The 14,905-nt window shown below is 44.7% G+C and overlaps 1 protein-coding gene across 1 annotated transcript in view; it reads right to left on the reverse strand.

Moving 5' to 3' along the window:
* Nucleotides 1-14,905, reverse strand: part of ddx43 (DEAD (Asp-Glu-Ala-Asp) box polypeptide 43) — a 76,036-nt gene that overhangs the window by 13,949 nt on the left and 47,182 nt on the right. The window contains exons 9-13 of the mRNA XM_072498562.1: nucleotides 12,979-13,120; nucleotides 7,700-7,800; nucleotides 7,234-7,321; nucleotides 5,502-5,629; nucleotides 956-1,065 (exon numbers count right to left, since the gene is read on the reverse strand). Of these exons, the coding sequence (XP_072354663.1) occupies nucleotides 956-1,065; nucleotides 5,502-5,629; nucleotides 7,234-7,321; nucleotides 7,700-7,800; nucleotides 12,979-13,120 (569 nt within the window). The remainder of the gene's footprint in view (nucleotides 1-955; nucleotides 1,066-5,501; nucleotides 5,630-7,233; nucleotides 7,322-7,699; nucleotides 7,801-12,978; nucleotides 13,121-14,905) is intronic.

A 14,905-nucleotide genomic window follows, 5' to 3' on the forward strand; every position in this document is an offset into this window, starting at 1 on the left:
CAACAGGACTTGGACAGGCTAAGTAAATGGGCTAGAACATGGTAGATGGAATATAATGTGAATAAGTGTGAAATTATTCATTTTGGTCGAAAAACCATAAACTTCTTAAACAGTTAATGTGGGAAGTGCTGGTGCCCAAAGGGAGATGATCAGCCATGACCTAACTGGAAGATGGAGTAGGCTCAATGGACTACTCCTATATATTCCAGCAACCACTTCCAAAATAGCTTCCTCCCTGCTTTATGGAATTCTCATGCTGCACAATCTTGAAGTCTATCTCTTAGACTACACCTTCAGGTGGGATGTCAACCGTTGACCTGAAGTCTCCAGCAGACCAGTGCCGCAAATGTTTGTTTGGTCCATAGTCTAAAAAGCATGTTGCTCTGTGACAGTTACAAACCAGAAAAATAATCACAGGATCACGAAATTAATTGTGTGCATCGTTTTCTTTGAACACTTTCATGTATTAGTCACAAAATATTCAAGGTAAAAAAAACCCCAGCTGTTTTGACTGCCTGGGGCGGTCCGAGGCGGGAAGTCATGTGATGAAACTTCCAGGAACACATCCAGCCAGACTTGCCAACTCTTAATCACCTTCTCAAATGTTCCTCCCACTAAACCCGTTGATTCATATTTTCACCTGGTGGGTGGACCAAGATTACTGAGGGAGGCACTGCTAAGCGCGACAGAGGGAAAGACCATGTTCACTTGTTATGCAACATTGCACAATTGACAGGAACTCCTTGTTCCTTAGGAACAAAGGCAATAGTCAAACATGTCACAAGATGCATCGGGGGAAGTGAGTATCAAATATAGAACTAGAAATAACTAAAAGTTGCCAAGTACTCGAAGAGTCAACAATGGCCCAAATTTTTAAGTGGTGCAGAAAATGTTTAATTGATGCAAAACTTCCTTAACTCAATGTTCAGTGGTTAGACATTTCCCTTTCAGTTACCTTCCTTAAAATCTTCCAGAGCCTGTTCTCGATCACACTGTTCCCGATCACCATGAAGAGACTGGACTGGGATCCCCTGTAGACTGAAGTCACTCGACAAATCATCAGCTCTAGAATCAGGCCCAAACGATATTGTTAGTCACCAGGCGAAAACTTCCAAATTGAAAAAAAAAGGACGCCACCTCTTTGACCAGTGGCCTTCAGCCCCTTCTGACACCTCAAAAGTGGTGTTGGTTTGGTTGGGGGGGGGGGGGGGGGGGGGAAGAGAGAGAGAGAGAGAGAGGAGGAGACAGCTGTCAAAGACTGACAAGTACTCGCTGCAGAGATTTACTATCTTATGCAGAGCGTATCAGCTCCCTCGTCATCTTCCACATATTGAAATACTACGTTTAGGACAAATTTATACTTGCTTTCCTTATTGTTTCTACACATTCTTCTAGTCATACTTTAGAAGGGCATTCAGATTAAGGGTTTCCAAAATTTGTTTTGATGGAGTTTTCAGAAGATTAAAGCACGCTCTCCTGTCATGTTTGAAATAAAAATCAGGAACAAGGGGGTTAATGAGCAGTGGATTGCTGCAGACTCAGACTGAATGACAAATTCTGCCTGCTGGTTACAAAGCCACAAAGAACCTGTTCAGGTTTCCGGAACCAACTGGCTACTCTTCCTGATAGAGATTTCTTGTAGACGAGGCAATCTCACCAAAAAAAACTTGAATAATATAATGCCACACGCTGAGTAATTTGACCACTTGGGTTTCGATTCAGCAGAAATGAAACATTTTTGGATAATTTCTTCCAGTATTTCCTACGAAACATGACCATGTCGTATAACCTGCTCTACAAGAATTACCATTCATATCATGCCATATCTTTCCAACATAGAGGAAAGTCCCAAGATGCTGCACAGAAGTAGAACCATATTTTTAAAATAGACAGTCAGAGATATTGGGAAAAGTCGCCAACAACATGCTCAGACATAGGTTTTAAGGGGGGCTTCCCAAATTGTGGGTCACAATGAGATTTTGGGATCGTGAGCGCGGAGGTTGCAATGGCTGACATGGAGCTCAGACTGATTTCTGACAGCTTGACTGCTCTCCCAGTGTATTGCCTCGTCATTTCATCAACAGCAGCCCCCCCGTCTCTCAACTCCTGTTTTCCCCCCTACCACCCAGGTCAAGAACCAAAGCTGCATTCCCAACCCCATCCACTCCTGATCAACAACTGAAGCCCCCCACCCCACCTCGGCCCAAATTATGACTCTGGGGGGTCACACAGAGTGTAATGGTGCCACATAAGTAAAATGTTTCGGGAGAACTGCTTCAAGGGGTGTCTTAAAGGAGCAGAGAAATAGAGAGGCGGAGAGATTTTGGGACACAATTTCAGTCTTTAAGGCTTCAACAGCTAATGACATTGTTGCTGATGGTGATCTGAAGGGATAGGGGACGCATAATTAAAAGAAACCAAAAGTTATTTTTCGGGTGTGGAGGTGGTTGTTCGTAGAAGAGGTTACAGAGATAGGGCGATCACTTGGAAGGTTTGGAAGACAAGAGTGAGTATATTAAATTGAAGACATTGCCAGACAGTGACTGTTTGTGGAGTGATGGGTGAGCTGGACTTGGTGTGAGTTAGGAAATGGACAGCAGAGTTTTGGAAGTTTATAGAAGTTGGAAGATAACAGGCTAGCCAAAACAGCATTGGAATAGTCAAATTGACAAAAATATGGATGAAATTTTCGGTAGCAGATGAACTCAAGCAGGGGTGGACACAGACAATGTTACAGAGGTGGAATTAAGTGTTCTTAGCAATGGGAAAGGATTTGGGGTCAGGAGCTTAACTCAGCATCAACTAGGCCAGTGAGGTTGCAAACAGCCTGGTTCAACCCGAGAGAGGGGATTGGTGAAGAAGGAACGGAGAATGTGATAGGGTTGAAGATAATGTCATTGTTCTTCTCAATATTTAGCTGGAGGAAAGAATAGTTCATCCAAAACTCAAAATGCGATAAGCAGATTGGCAACACAAAGGGAGTGGAGGGGATCAGGGAGGCAGCAGTGAAATAGAACTGGGCATTATCAGTGTTGGTGGGAAAATTTTGTCTCTCACATTATATGATTGTGGGACATTCATGTGGGAAAATTCAGCTTTTTACAATATATAACTAATTCTTAACTATGTTGCAAATTATATCTAACCCTGCGGTCCGATGTACTTTGTGTGTCTGCTACTGGAATAGCAGCCCTGTGTGCAAAACAAATGTCTCATCGCCAGGTGCATGCTCAAAGACAGTGGACTATTAACAAACTTTGCCCAAGGTCTGAATGCCTTAAGATAGCTGTGTCTGCCCGGCTAGCTACAAGCCGAAGAATTAGCAACAACAGGAAAAGGCTGTAGATTACAAACTAATAAACCATTTACAGCATGGACTGAGATAAGGAAGGATTAATTAGTTGCATGGAATGAATTGTGACGCGAATAAAGGTGATTGGCTGTATGTAAATGAGATTACAAACTGATTTCGCTTTCGAATCTGTATATTAACCCCGTGCAAACCTTACCTCAAGTGAGAAAGAGTGCTGCTGCGGAGCCACAGGCCTTTCTCCCAGATCTGATATAATAAACTGCTTCTTTACTCACTCAAAAAGGCGTGTGTGTGAATATTTTCACCTCTAACAATCAGCATTCATGTGAAATGTGACCCCGAGTTTGAGAATGGCATCACCGAGGCACAGCACATTGACCAGGAAAATGGGCATTTTACTATTAAGCCAAATGTAAGGATTGAATTTAACATTGAAAAGGACAGGTTGAAGTGCCTTTTAACTTTTCATCCTCTATCATAGAATCATAGAATTTACAGTGCAGAAGGAGGCCATTCGGCCCATCGAGTCTGAACTGGCCCTTGGAAAGAGCACCCTACTTAAGCCCTGGCCTCCATCCTATCCCCGTAACCCAGTAACCCCACTTAACCTTTTTGGACACCAAAGACAATTTATCAGGGCCAATCCACCTAACCTGCACATCTTTGGACTGCGGGAGGAAACCGGAGCACCCGGAGGAAACCCACAGACACGAGGAGAACGTGCAAACTCCGCACAGTGACCCAAGCCAGGAATCAAACCTTCCATACATAGAACTCCTGATGAATTACTGGTTTACGCTCAGAATCACCGCTCAGAATCTAAAATGCCCACATGCTACAATTATTGTGAATTAAAACTTTCCTACATAATGCAATCGCAAGACCAGAAACAAGGCTGAGTTCAAGTTGATAAATGGGGTAAAGAATCAGGACGTTTTATGTGGGAGGGGACCAACTCTGATGTTAATAGACAATGAAAGGCAACATGGGCAGCGAGAAATTAATTCTGATGGTGTTTGACGAAAACGTGCGGAGAGGTCCAGGGGTGGAGGATAAGCACTGGCATAGGCATGTTGAATGTGGGGCTGTTTTTGTGCTTAGACTTAATGTAAAGCATCAATGGAACATTCCTCCACTGTGTTGAGGGCATTTTTATACAGAGACAAGCCTGTGATTCGCAATGAATTACAACTCAATCAGTATCAATTCTTGTTTATATTTGAAAGAATTCTCCTTTGAGCTGCATCTTTATCATTGGAAAATTCTCTGTAGTCAAAGTCTAAATCAGGTGGCCAGAAATACAATTTTTAATCTTAACAGCATGCATGGGACTGCCATTTGGACCACTCTCCCTTGGTTGGCCCATTGGCCGAATTACAATTTTTTATTTCCAAGTGCGCAATCTAATTCCCATTTGAAAGTTACATTTTAATTAAATCTAAAGCGATTTGAAGAAAAACCCTAATTTGTTTTGGGGTAGTGGCTACTACATTGTGATGGCCTCCTCGGCATGAAATGCACCTGATGCTATCACTGCTCCCGGCTGCAGCCAGCAAGTCCAAACTCTCTGATATTATCCCAACACCTATACTACTAAGTCAACAAAGTGCTCCAAAAAAAGGGAGCAATCAGGTGTCAACCAGAAAAGGAATCTAAATATATGGAAAACCAGACAATTCATTTCTTCCCAGCCCCATTGTAATGAGGTGAATTTTCCTTGTTTTCTGGTCAATATTTATTCCTCAATCAAGGTGACTAAACAAACCTGGACATTATCATATTAATGTTGTGGGCCTTGTGTCCAAATTAGCTGCTGCTTTTCCTACACTACAATGGTGTGCACGATTCAAAAGTACTTCATTGGCTGTGAAGTGCTTTTGAACATCCTGAGGTCATGAAAGGTGCTATATAAACACAAGTCCTTCTTTCGTTCTGTAATCTGACACTCAATTGCTGCCACATCCAGAGCTGGACTATTGCATGACAGCGGTTCAGGTACTGTTTCCTGCAGGAGCAGTAAAATATCCTGATGAAATATACCAAGTCAGTCTAAGCTAGAGCAACCAAAACAGCTCATTTGACAGCAGCTAGCGCCCCAAATCTGGAATTTTCTAACGTTTCAATAAACAAAGGAGAATGGAGGAAAAGCAGAGCACCACAAGTCCTGCCCTGCTAACACTGAACGTACGTAAGCTTTCTTCCCACAAAGATGATGACTTTGTCCATGGGGTTCATGGATTCAATGAAGTGAAGTGTGTAGCTTCTTTTCTCTTCTTCAGGGATAACTAGTACATTTTGTTCCACTGTCTCCACTGCCTAAGAGAAACATGATTATTTATTTCTTACAATATAAGCACTCATCTACTTTTGTCAGTTGGATAAATATGTTCAGTGTGGTGATATAATTATAACACACATACGCTATGCATTTGGCAACATTAGGTAGATTTGGTGAAGCTACTCTCCCAATGGGAAGAAAACACAAGTCGAAAAACTAACACTATCTCCATGGCAAGTCATTTCACCATGTCTCCTACCAGGATAGTTGAATTTACACTTTTGCCAATATATATCGACCCCTCACTATTCAGTTTAATTCCTGGGCTTCTATTGGGCATCAGTATTGACCTCCAGCTCAAACCAGATTATACAATCCTTGCAGTGCAGAAGGAGGCGATTCAGCCCATCGAGTCTCCACCCAAGCCCACTCCTCCACCTTATCCCCGCAACTCCATAACCCCACCTAACTGTTGGACACGGAGGCAATTTAACATGACCAATCCACCTAATCTGCACATCTTTGGACTGTGGGAGGCAACCAGAGCACCCGGAGGAAACCCACACAGACAGGGGGAAAATGTGCAAACTGCACACAGGACAGTCACCAGAGGTTGAATTGAACCCGGGTCCCTGGCTCTGTGAGGCAGCAGTGCTAACGACTGTGCCATCCCAACAGATGTACGATTACACACATCTAATACAGGAACAGTAAAAACAGCTCCTGAAACTCACAATTTGGAGGAGAGAGTTTCAGATTTCTAATGCAAATTGTATGAAGAAATGCTTCCTGAAATCACCCCTCAACTTCCAGCTCTAATTTTAAGATTATGCCCCTTTATCCAGGACTCCACCCCGCCAGTGGAAATATTTTCTCTCTATCTTACTGAATTCCTTTAGCACCTCAATAGATCACCGTCAATCTTCTAAAGTCAAGGAAATACAAATCTCGTCTGTCTCACTTGTTCTCATCATGTAACCCTACAACTCCCTCAATTGCCGGGCTTGTGCTGATGGCTGAAATTGTTTGGCAAAAGGCCTGTACTTGCTCCACACTATAGATTTCATGCTAATTGCTGCCAGTTTAAAAAAACACCGGCCAGAGCAGCTCTTTAAACATTTTAACCTCTGGTAATGCCAGCTGCACTCGATAATGGTTAGTGGAGCTTTATGTAGAACTCAAGGGTCAGGACACGGTAGCACAGTGGGTAGCACTGTTGCTTCACCGCTCCAGGGTCCCAGGTTCGATTCCCAGCTTGGGTCTATGTGTGTGTGGAGTCTGCACGTTCTCCCTGTGTCTGCGTGGGTTTCCTCCGGGTGCTCCGGTTTCCTCCCACAAGTCCCGAAAGACGTGCTGTTAGGTAATTTGGACTTTCTGAATTCACCCTCTGTGTATCCGAACAGGCGGCGGAATGTGGCGACTAGGGGCTTTTCACAGTCACTTCATTGCAGTGTTAATGCAGTATGTTACCTGCAGTACATCCTACTTCACCTAGCCTACTTTAACAAAACAAAACCACCAGAATTCTCTTTTTATAAGTAGAGCGTGCTTTTACTGTTTTGATACACAATGTAAATTACAGTAACCTTCTGAAAGTGTTTTAACAGATTGCAAACAAAAGTACTTATTTTCCTGTACTCACTGCCAAATCCAGAGTTCCTACATAAACCATCATCGGATTCTTCAGATATGATTTTGCTAATCTCCGAACGCCATCAGGCCATGTTGCACTGCAGAGGAGAAAGGGTTAACAACACAGTGGTGTCTGTAGCTTTGCAATTACATAAAGTTATATGCTAAGTGCTGCAATGATGAAAAAAACAGGCTGATTCCAGCACAATGCACAAGCATATTTATGTATATATTGCTAAAGCATTCTCTTTCTTCATGCCAACCTGCTTTACATTTTCCATAAAAGCATTGAATCTATAGTGCTCAATGTTGGGGTACAGTTCCACACCTAACTTAAAATTTTTTTTTTTTTTTTTTTTTACAGGATGTGGGTGTCGCTGGCTAGCCTGCATGTATTTACCACCTCTCTGATATCGTGGTCTATTGAAAGAGCTACACGATCAGAAAAAGGGAGAAGTCAGTTTACCCTTTTCTACCTGGTCATAAGGGTTTGTCTATCAGGTCGTATGTCCAAAAGAATCTTCATAATCTGTGGTTCAAATCCCATATCCAACATTCGATCTGCTTCATCCAGCACCTGTTAGAGGCAACGTGACAAGATTGTTCAACATAATCTATTCTCTGCTCAAATTACTCAAGTAAAAATTATTTATTTCTGTCACACAAGCCTTCAGACAATGAGGAGCTGCCTCTGATATACAGTTAGCCAGAATCTATCCAGCACCTTGAAAGCATGTGGCATGCAGCTTTAAACACCGAGTATTCTATTGAACACTGGAACCCCCTCCGACAGAACGGTGGGTGTCCCTATGCTTCAGGGACTGCAGTGCTTTTAGGGGCAGCTCACCACTAGGGATGGGCAATGAATGTTGGCCTTGCCAGCAATGCCCCTATTCCATAAATGAATTAAAAGAATTATGGAAGCAATCACAGATAGAATGACAATGTCGTTTTCAAAGAGCTCATCCACTAAAGCCTGAAGATCATTGGGTACCATGATAACATATATTGCTTTGAGAGAGAACTGTCCGTTTTTGCAAGAAAAGTGAGGATCGTTACAAATATCAAAACTCAGTATCTGATGTGCAATGATGTCCATGGTGAGATATAGCAATGCAATCACTGCACATTTGAGCACAGGATTACAGGTTAACATACCACATTCACGGAACAGAAGACTTGAATACACTTCCGGCCAACTTCCTACATTCTAGTCTCCACATTTCTGATGGGAATTGTCCATATAAACTGGTCGTGCTATAAGTAAACCTTCCTGGCAGTGGTGACAGGATTGCAGTAATACATTTGTAGTGCAGTTTCTATGATAAAAGTGAATATAGAAATTTATTTTGGAAATAGAAAGTCTAACTTTAAAATTAAAACCTGCATACAAGATGCACTCAGTCTTCTCTGTATAATGACACTTCACCAGAACACAAGTATAGACTTGTTTCGTTGTGCCAATTCCTTTTATATTTGTTCATGGGATGTGGGTATTGCTGGCAAGGCCAGTAAGTATTACCCATCCCCAGTTGTCCAAGGAGTTAGTTGGTGCGCTGTCTTCTTGAACTGTTGCAGTCATTTTGGAGTAGGCGTTTACACCATGCTGTTAAAGGAGGGATAACCAGGATCGTGACCAAGTGACATTGAAGGAACAGTGATATAGTTCCAAGTCAGGATGATGCGTGACTTGACAGACACTTGCAGGGGGTGGTGTTTCTGCACCTACTGCCCTTGTTCTTCTCGGCAGTAGAACTCACAGGTAATAATAATAATAATATTGGAATATTAATATTAGGTTTGGAAGGTGTTGAAGAAAACTTGATGAGTTGCTACAGTGCAGCCTGTAGATGGTGGCGGAGGGAGTGAATGTTTAAGATCAGGCAGGCAGCTTTGTCACGGATGGTGTAAACCTTCTTCAGAGTTGTTGGAGCCACATTCATCCAGACAGGTGGAAAGTATTCCATCATATTCCTGACATGTACCTTGAAGATAGTGAAAAGGCTTTAGGAAGTCAAGAGGTGAGTTACTCGCCTAGCCTCGGACCTGCCCCTGTAGCCTCAGCATTTATATGGCTGGCGCAGTTAAATTTCTGGTCAAAGGTGACCCCCAGGATATTGTGGGGGGAGGGGGGATTCAGCAATGGTAATGGTGTTGAGTGTCAAAGGGTGGCGTTTAGATTCTCTTTTAGAGATGGTCATTGCCTGGCACTTGTGTGGCACAAATGTTACTTGTCACTTATCATCACAATCCTGAATTTGTCCAGGTCTTGCTGCATATGGAAGGGGCATGCTTCAGTTTCTGCAGAGTCACAAATAGGACTGAACACTGTAGTCATCGTGAACATCTCACCTCATGATCGAGGTGATTGCTGAAGTGGCTGAAGGTGGTTGGGCCTAGGACACTATCCCGAGGAATGCCTGCAGCAACGTCCAGGAAGACTGACTCGTCATCATGTATAGATTAATCCAATGCCCTTGAGCCAATAGGAAAGGGTATTCCTCCCTTTGATTTCTAACTAGCAGTCTGTGCTCTCAGTGTCCATTCTCTATGGAAAAGTCAGTCCACACTCACTACCCAGACTGACATAAAGACCAGCCTCTTTGCCAAAGTTGCCTGGCATATAATACATCTGTATAGTTGCCTCTCGAAAACTGAATGCAGTTGAAACTCATGAGGTTTGAAGAAAATGCCACCTGCTGGGGAACTAATGCACTACAACACATGATCCCAGAAATTTCACCAGCTATTTACAAGTGAATGAATCCTTTGCCGCCACCTCCGATTCCAATGTAACATTGCTAGATATATCCAGACTAAAATTCTATTAAGGCCTGGTTAAACTGAGCAAAACATAAAAACTAATGTGAATCACGAATACAATGCCCAGCATTAAAAACTGAGAACCTGACAAAGTTGGACACTGGATTGAAATCCAGTCTGGACTGAGTGTCTGAAAGACCCCGCTATCTGTTGGTGGCCAGGATCCCATATAAATTCATTTAGCCAGTCTTAGCACAGTTACTAAGTGCCCAGAGAACTGTCGGATGGTCGATTTGAGGAAACATGCTGTCGGACGGACAGTCCTGACAGCCGCATTATTTGCTGGAAATACTGAGTGGGTCTGGCAGCATCTAAGGAGAGTGAGAGAAACAGAGTTAACGGGCAAGATCTACCCGCCGCATCACTCTCAAATGGAAGCGCAGCTGGTAGATGCTGGGTGAACCAACCCACACGTTTCCCAGCAGCCACAATGCTTTGCGGGTTTTACCCAAGTCCCGTGAGGTGTCGGGATTAGGAACCTGCCCACAATGGGTGGAGCCAAGGCCCACTTGCACAAGTAGGCCTTAAACCTATTAAGGACTACTTGCCTGCGATTAAACGGCCTCCCCAGGAAGTCGCCAGCCAGGTGCAGTTCGGTACTGGTCCAAACAAACGTGGACCTGGCGGAACGGCACCCGGGGGTCTGGGAGGCCATCGGAGGCCCCTGCATGACTGGGGATTGTGCAGTGTGGCCCCCTGGCTCCCTCCCTGGAATGTGGGCAACCTGGCACTGTCAAGATGGCAGGGTCACTGCCAGGGTAGCAGTACAAGGCTGCCCTGGTAGCACTGCCAAGGCTCGGGGACTAAGGGGGGACCATGCCAATGAAAGGGGGATGGGGGAGCATGTAAGGGGCGCCTAAAGAGGGAGGCCCCCCTTAGCGAGGTGTCCTCACTTGGTGGTTTGGGGGGGGGGGGGGTAATGCCCATGTGGGTGTGGGGTGACATTGCCAATTAGTGGGGGCTGTAAAGTTCACTTTGAGATCGAGGCACCCTTTCAAAATAGCGCCCCGATCTCGGAGAGGCCGGTCTGGCCAGCAAGTCCAGCTCCCCAGAGATGAAAATAATTTTGAGTGTGGGCTAAACCGGTGAGAAACTCCCCAGGGCCCAAAAAAGTGACTATGTTTTGTTAGACAGCTCTGGGGAACTCGCTGTCAGAGCCAGTGTGAAACCCCCAGGAAAAAACACCATAAATGACCCTCAGAAACTTTGGGGGCAATAGTTGCTTCATAAAATCCTTACAGTGCAGAAGGAGGCCATTTGGCCCATCAAGTCTGCACTGATCCTCTGAAAAAACACCCTACCTAGGCCCACTCCGCCCAATACCCATAACTCTACCTAATGTGCACATTCCTGGACACCAAGGGCAATTTAGCACGGCCAATCCACCTCATCTGCATATCTTGGACTGTGAGAGGAAACCGGAGTACGGAGGAAACCCACACAGACACGGGGAAAAAGTGCAAACTCCGCACAGTGACCCAGGGCTGGAATTGAACCCGGGTCCCTGGCGCTGTGAGGCAACAATGCTAACCACTGTGCCACCGTGCCACCCTCACAAAATTTAGATTGGAAGATGCTTTGAACTCTTCCCCTTTCCAAATTAAAAGAAACACACAAAGCAAGATTTAGTATTAAAGAGATTGGGAAACTATTTATAACCTGTTTTAATGTTACGTTGCTCAGAAAATACTTAAGTAAGAAGATATCATCTGGTCGAAATAACAGAAATGCACGCATTTTCGATTTACTGCAGGTATGTTTAAATATTTAACAAATTAATCAGGAAATGAAATGGATCAGGTATATGTTAATATGTCCCAAAGTGTTTCGCCTGAAAGGGAAAGGAAGTGAGGTTCAAACGTAAGAGTGTTAACAACAATAAAATCAGCATCTTGAGTGGGGGGGTAACTTTAAAACCAAAAATGGTGGGTTGGAGTTGGGAGAGATCTCAAAATGTTAAAAGTTGCAAATGCTTTGGCTTTAACAGATGCAGGTCTGATGCTGCTGCGGGGATGGTCAGGCAATCAAAAATAGGACTGATGCCCGGGCAGGATGGTCAGGCAATCAAAAATAGGACTGACGCCCGGGCAGGATGGTCAGGCAATCAAAAATAGGACTGACGCCCGGGCAGGATGGTCAGGCAATCAAAAATAGGACTGATGCCCGGGCAGGATGGTTAGGCCACTCCTGCGGTGCGGGGGGTGTATTTAAATATTACACGAGGATGCATGCCTCAGGTTTAATATATATAGACAAAGTCAAAGATGCAAGACGATACTTTGAATGTGAGCCGTTGCAGGAAATTAAGTCTTTACAGATTCAGAGAGAGGGATAATCCCAGGTTAAAGAGGTGTGAACTGTCTCAAGCCAGGACAGTTGGTAGGATTTTGCAATGCCAGGCCAGATGGTGGGGGGTGAATGTAATGTGACATGAATCCAAGGTCCCGGTTGAGGCTGTACTCATGTGTACGGAAATTACCTGCAAAGGCTCGCATTCAAAGTATCGTCCTGCATCTTTGACTTTGTCTATATATATGTTTCTGGAACCTACTTCTTCATTCACCTGAGGAAGGAGCAGTGCTCCGAAAGCTAGTGATTCGAAACAAACCTGTTGGATTGTAACCTGGTATTGTAAGAACTTCTTACTAGGAATAAGACCAATCATGTTTAAACAAACACCATGTCATAAATATGGCTTGTTAAAAACAATCCTAAACTCCAGTGCAGCTTTGGGGTGAAAGGGAAATTAGAAAGTCCTCAGTCCGGAATCACTTTTGTGATTGCTTCACGCAGTGTCAGCAAATTACGTGCAGGCTCTTTGAAGCACCCAGATCAAGACCAGATTCAATGAGGACCCATGTCAAATGAAAGCTCCTTGTGGAAAATAGAAGACACGGGGTTAGGTTCTGCTTCACTTCCTCTGTTCACTCACCAAATAAGTGATACTCTTCAGATTGATATAATTGTTCATTTGAAGATCATTCAGCCGTCCAGGAGTTGCAATAACTATGTCCACTCCTTTTGTAACAACGTTGATCTGATCTTTACGGCTTCCACCTCCATAAATACAAATGCTGCAAAATTAAACATTTGACAATTAAACACAGAATAATTGAGAGCATGCGAATACTGAAATGTGTTCAAACATAGGTTATCATAGAATAGAATTTACAGTGCAGAAGGAGGCCATTCGGCCCATCGAGTCTGCACCGGCTCTTGGAAAGAGCACCCTACCCAAGGTCAACACCTCCATTCTATCCCCATAACCCAGTAACCCCACCCAACACTAAGGGCAATTTTGGACACTAAGGGCAATTTATCATGGCCAATCCACCTAACCTGCACATCTTTGGACTGTGGGAGGAAACCGGAGCACCCGGAGGAAACCCACGCACACACGGGGAGGATGTGCAGACTCCGCACAGACAGTGACCCAAGCCGGAATCGAACCTGGGACCCTGGAGCTGTGAAGCAATTGTGCTATCCACAATGCTACCGTGCTGCCTTATACAAGGGTGCAAAAAAAATAAACCCCCCTGTTCAGATGAATGAATCTGGAGCCTGAATTTCAACTGGGACTGTCCTGATCTGGAGTCTGAATTCCCACCCGGATTTTCCTGACTTTCCATTTAAACTTTAGTGACATGGGAAATGCATCATTGGAGTGGAAGATCTGTGGTAATGGACAGTTTTCAATCTGAAACATTTCCTGATCATGTGCAAGTCCAGTCCACCCCAGGTCACTGTCCTCTGCTGCCTGCAAATCAGTTGGGAGGTGTAGTCTGAAAGTGGTCACTGTCCACCCTCCCAGAGGTGGTGTAAGGTTCCAAAATTGGGCAGAAACTGAAGGTACAGTTATCTAAAGTAAAAGGAAAATGCTGAACAGTGAAAATCTGAAAAGAGAGAAAATGCTGGAAAATATTTAGCAAGGGCAGCACGGTGGCACAGTGGTTAGCACTGCTGCCTCACAGCGCCAGGGACCCGGGTTCAATTCCGGCCTTGGATGACTGTCTCCCAGTGTCTGCGTAGGTTTCCTCCGGGTACTCCAGATCCTCCCACAGTCCAAAGATGTGCAGGTTAGGTGGATTGGCCACACTAAATTGCCCCTTAGTGTCCAAAAAAGTTAGGTGGGGTTACTGGGATAGGGTGGAGGCGTGGGCTTAAGCTTAAGTAGGCTGGGGCTTCCAGTGACATTGGGCGGGAGGCAGCTGTACGTTGGAGGGTTCCCGCTCAGTTACAGTATTTTCAGGGTTTTAACATCCGGTCCCGGGGGCAACGGAGGCTGAAAATGTTGTAGGAAGGCACAGTGAGGGGAAATGTCCAAGTTTGGGAAAATAACGGCCGTGAAAAATTAATGTCCGCCGGTGAGTGGAAAAGTCAGCGCAGGAACTGTAAGGAAAGAAGAAGCTGGGGCACCAGGGGAGGCCGCATTGCACACGGCAGAAGAAATGACGAAGGTGATGGCCGTGGAACTTGAAAAACAGTTCACAAAGCACATGGAAGCGATGAAGAAGGAGATGGGGGCGGTATTGAAAGTGCTGGTGGAGAGGCGATTGACCCGGTGAGGGCAGCAGTATCGAGCACAGCGGCGGAGGTGCAAGAGCAAGGTGAGACACTGAAGGAAGTGGAAGAGGCATTATCGCAGCACAGTGATTAACTCACCTCGATAGCGAAGGAGCTGCGGAGGGTGATAAGAGACCAACAAGGGTCTGCGAGCCAAAATGGAAGACCTGGAAAACAGATCCAGGCGGCAGAATCTGAAGATTGTGGGTCTGTCCGAAGGGGTGGAAGGCCCGAGGCCGAGGGGGTATTTTGCCACGATATTGGCGGAGCTATTGGGGGAGGGGAAACGATCCCTC

This window comes from Scyliorhinus torazame, chromosome 4 (genome assembly GCF_047496885.1).
Source record: "Scyliorhinus torazame isolate Kashiwa2021f chromosome 4, sScyTor2.1, whole genome shotgun sequence".
In the NCBI taxonomy this organism is placed as follows: domain Eukaryota; kingdom Metazoa; phylum Chordata; class Chondrichthyes; order Carcharhiniformes; family Scyliorhinidae; genus Scyliorhinus; species Scyliorhinus torazame.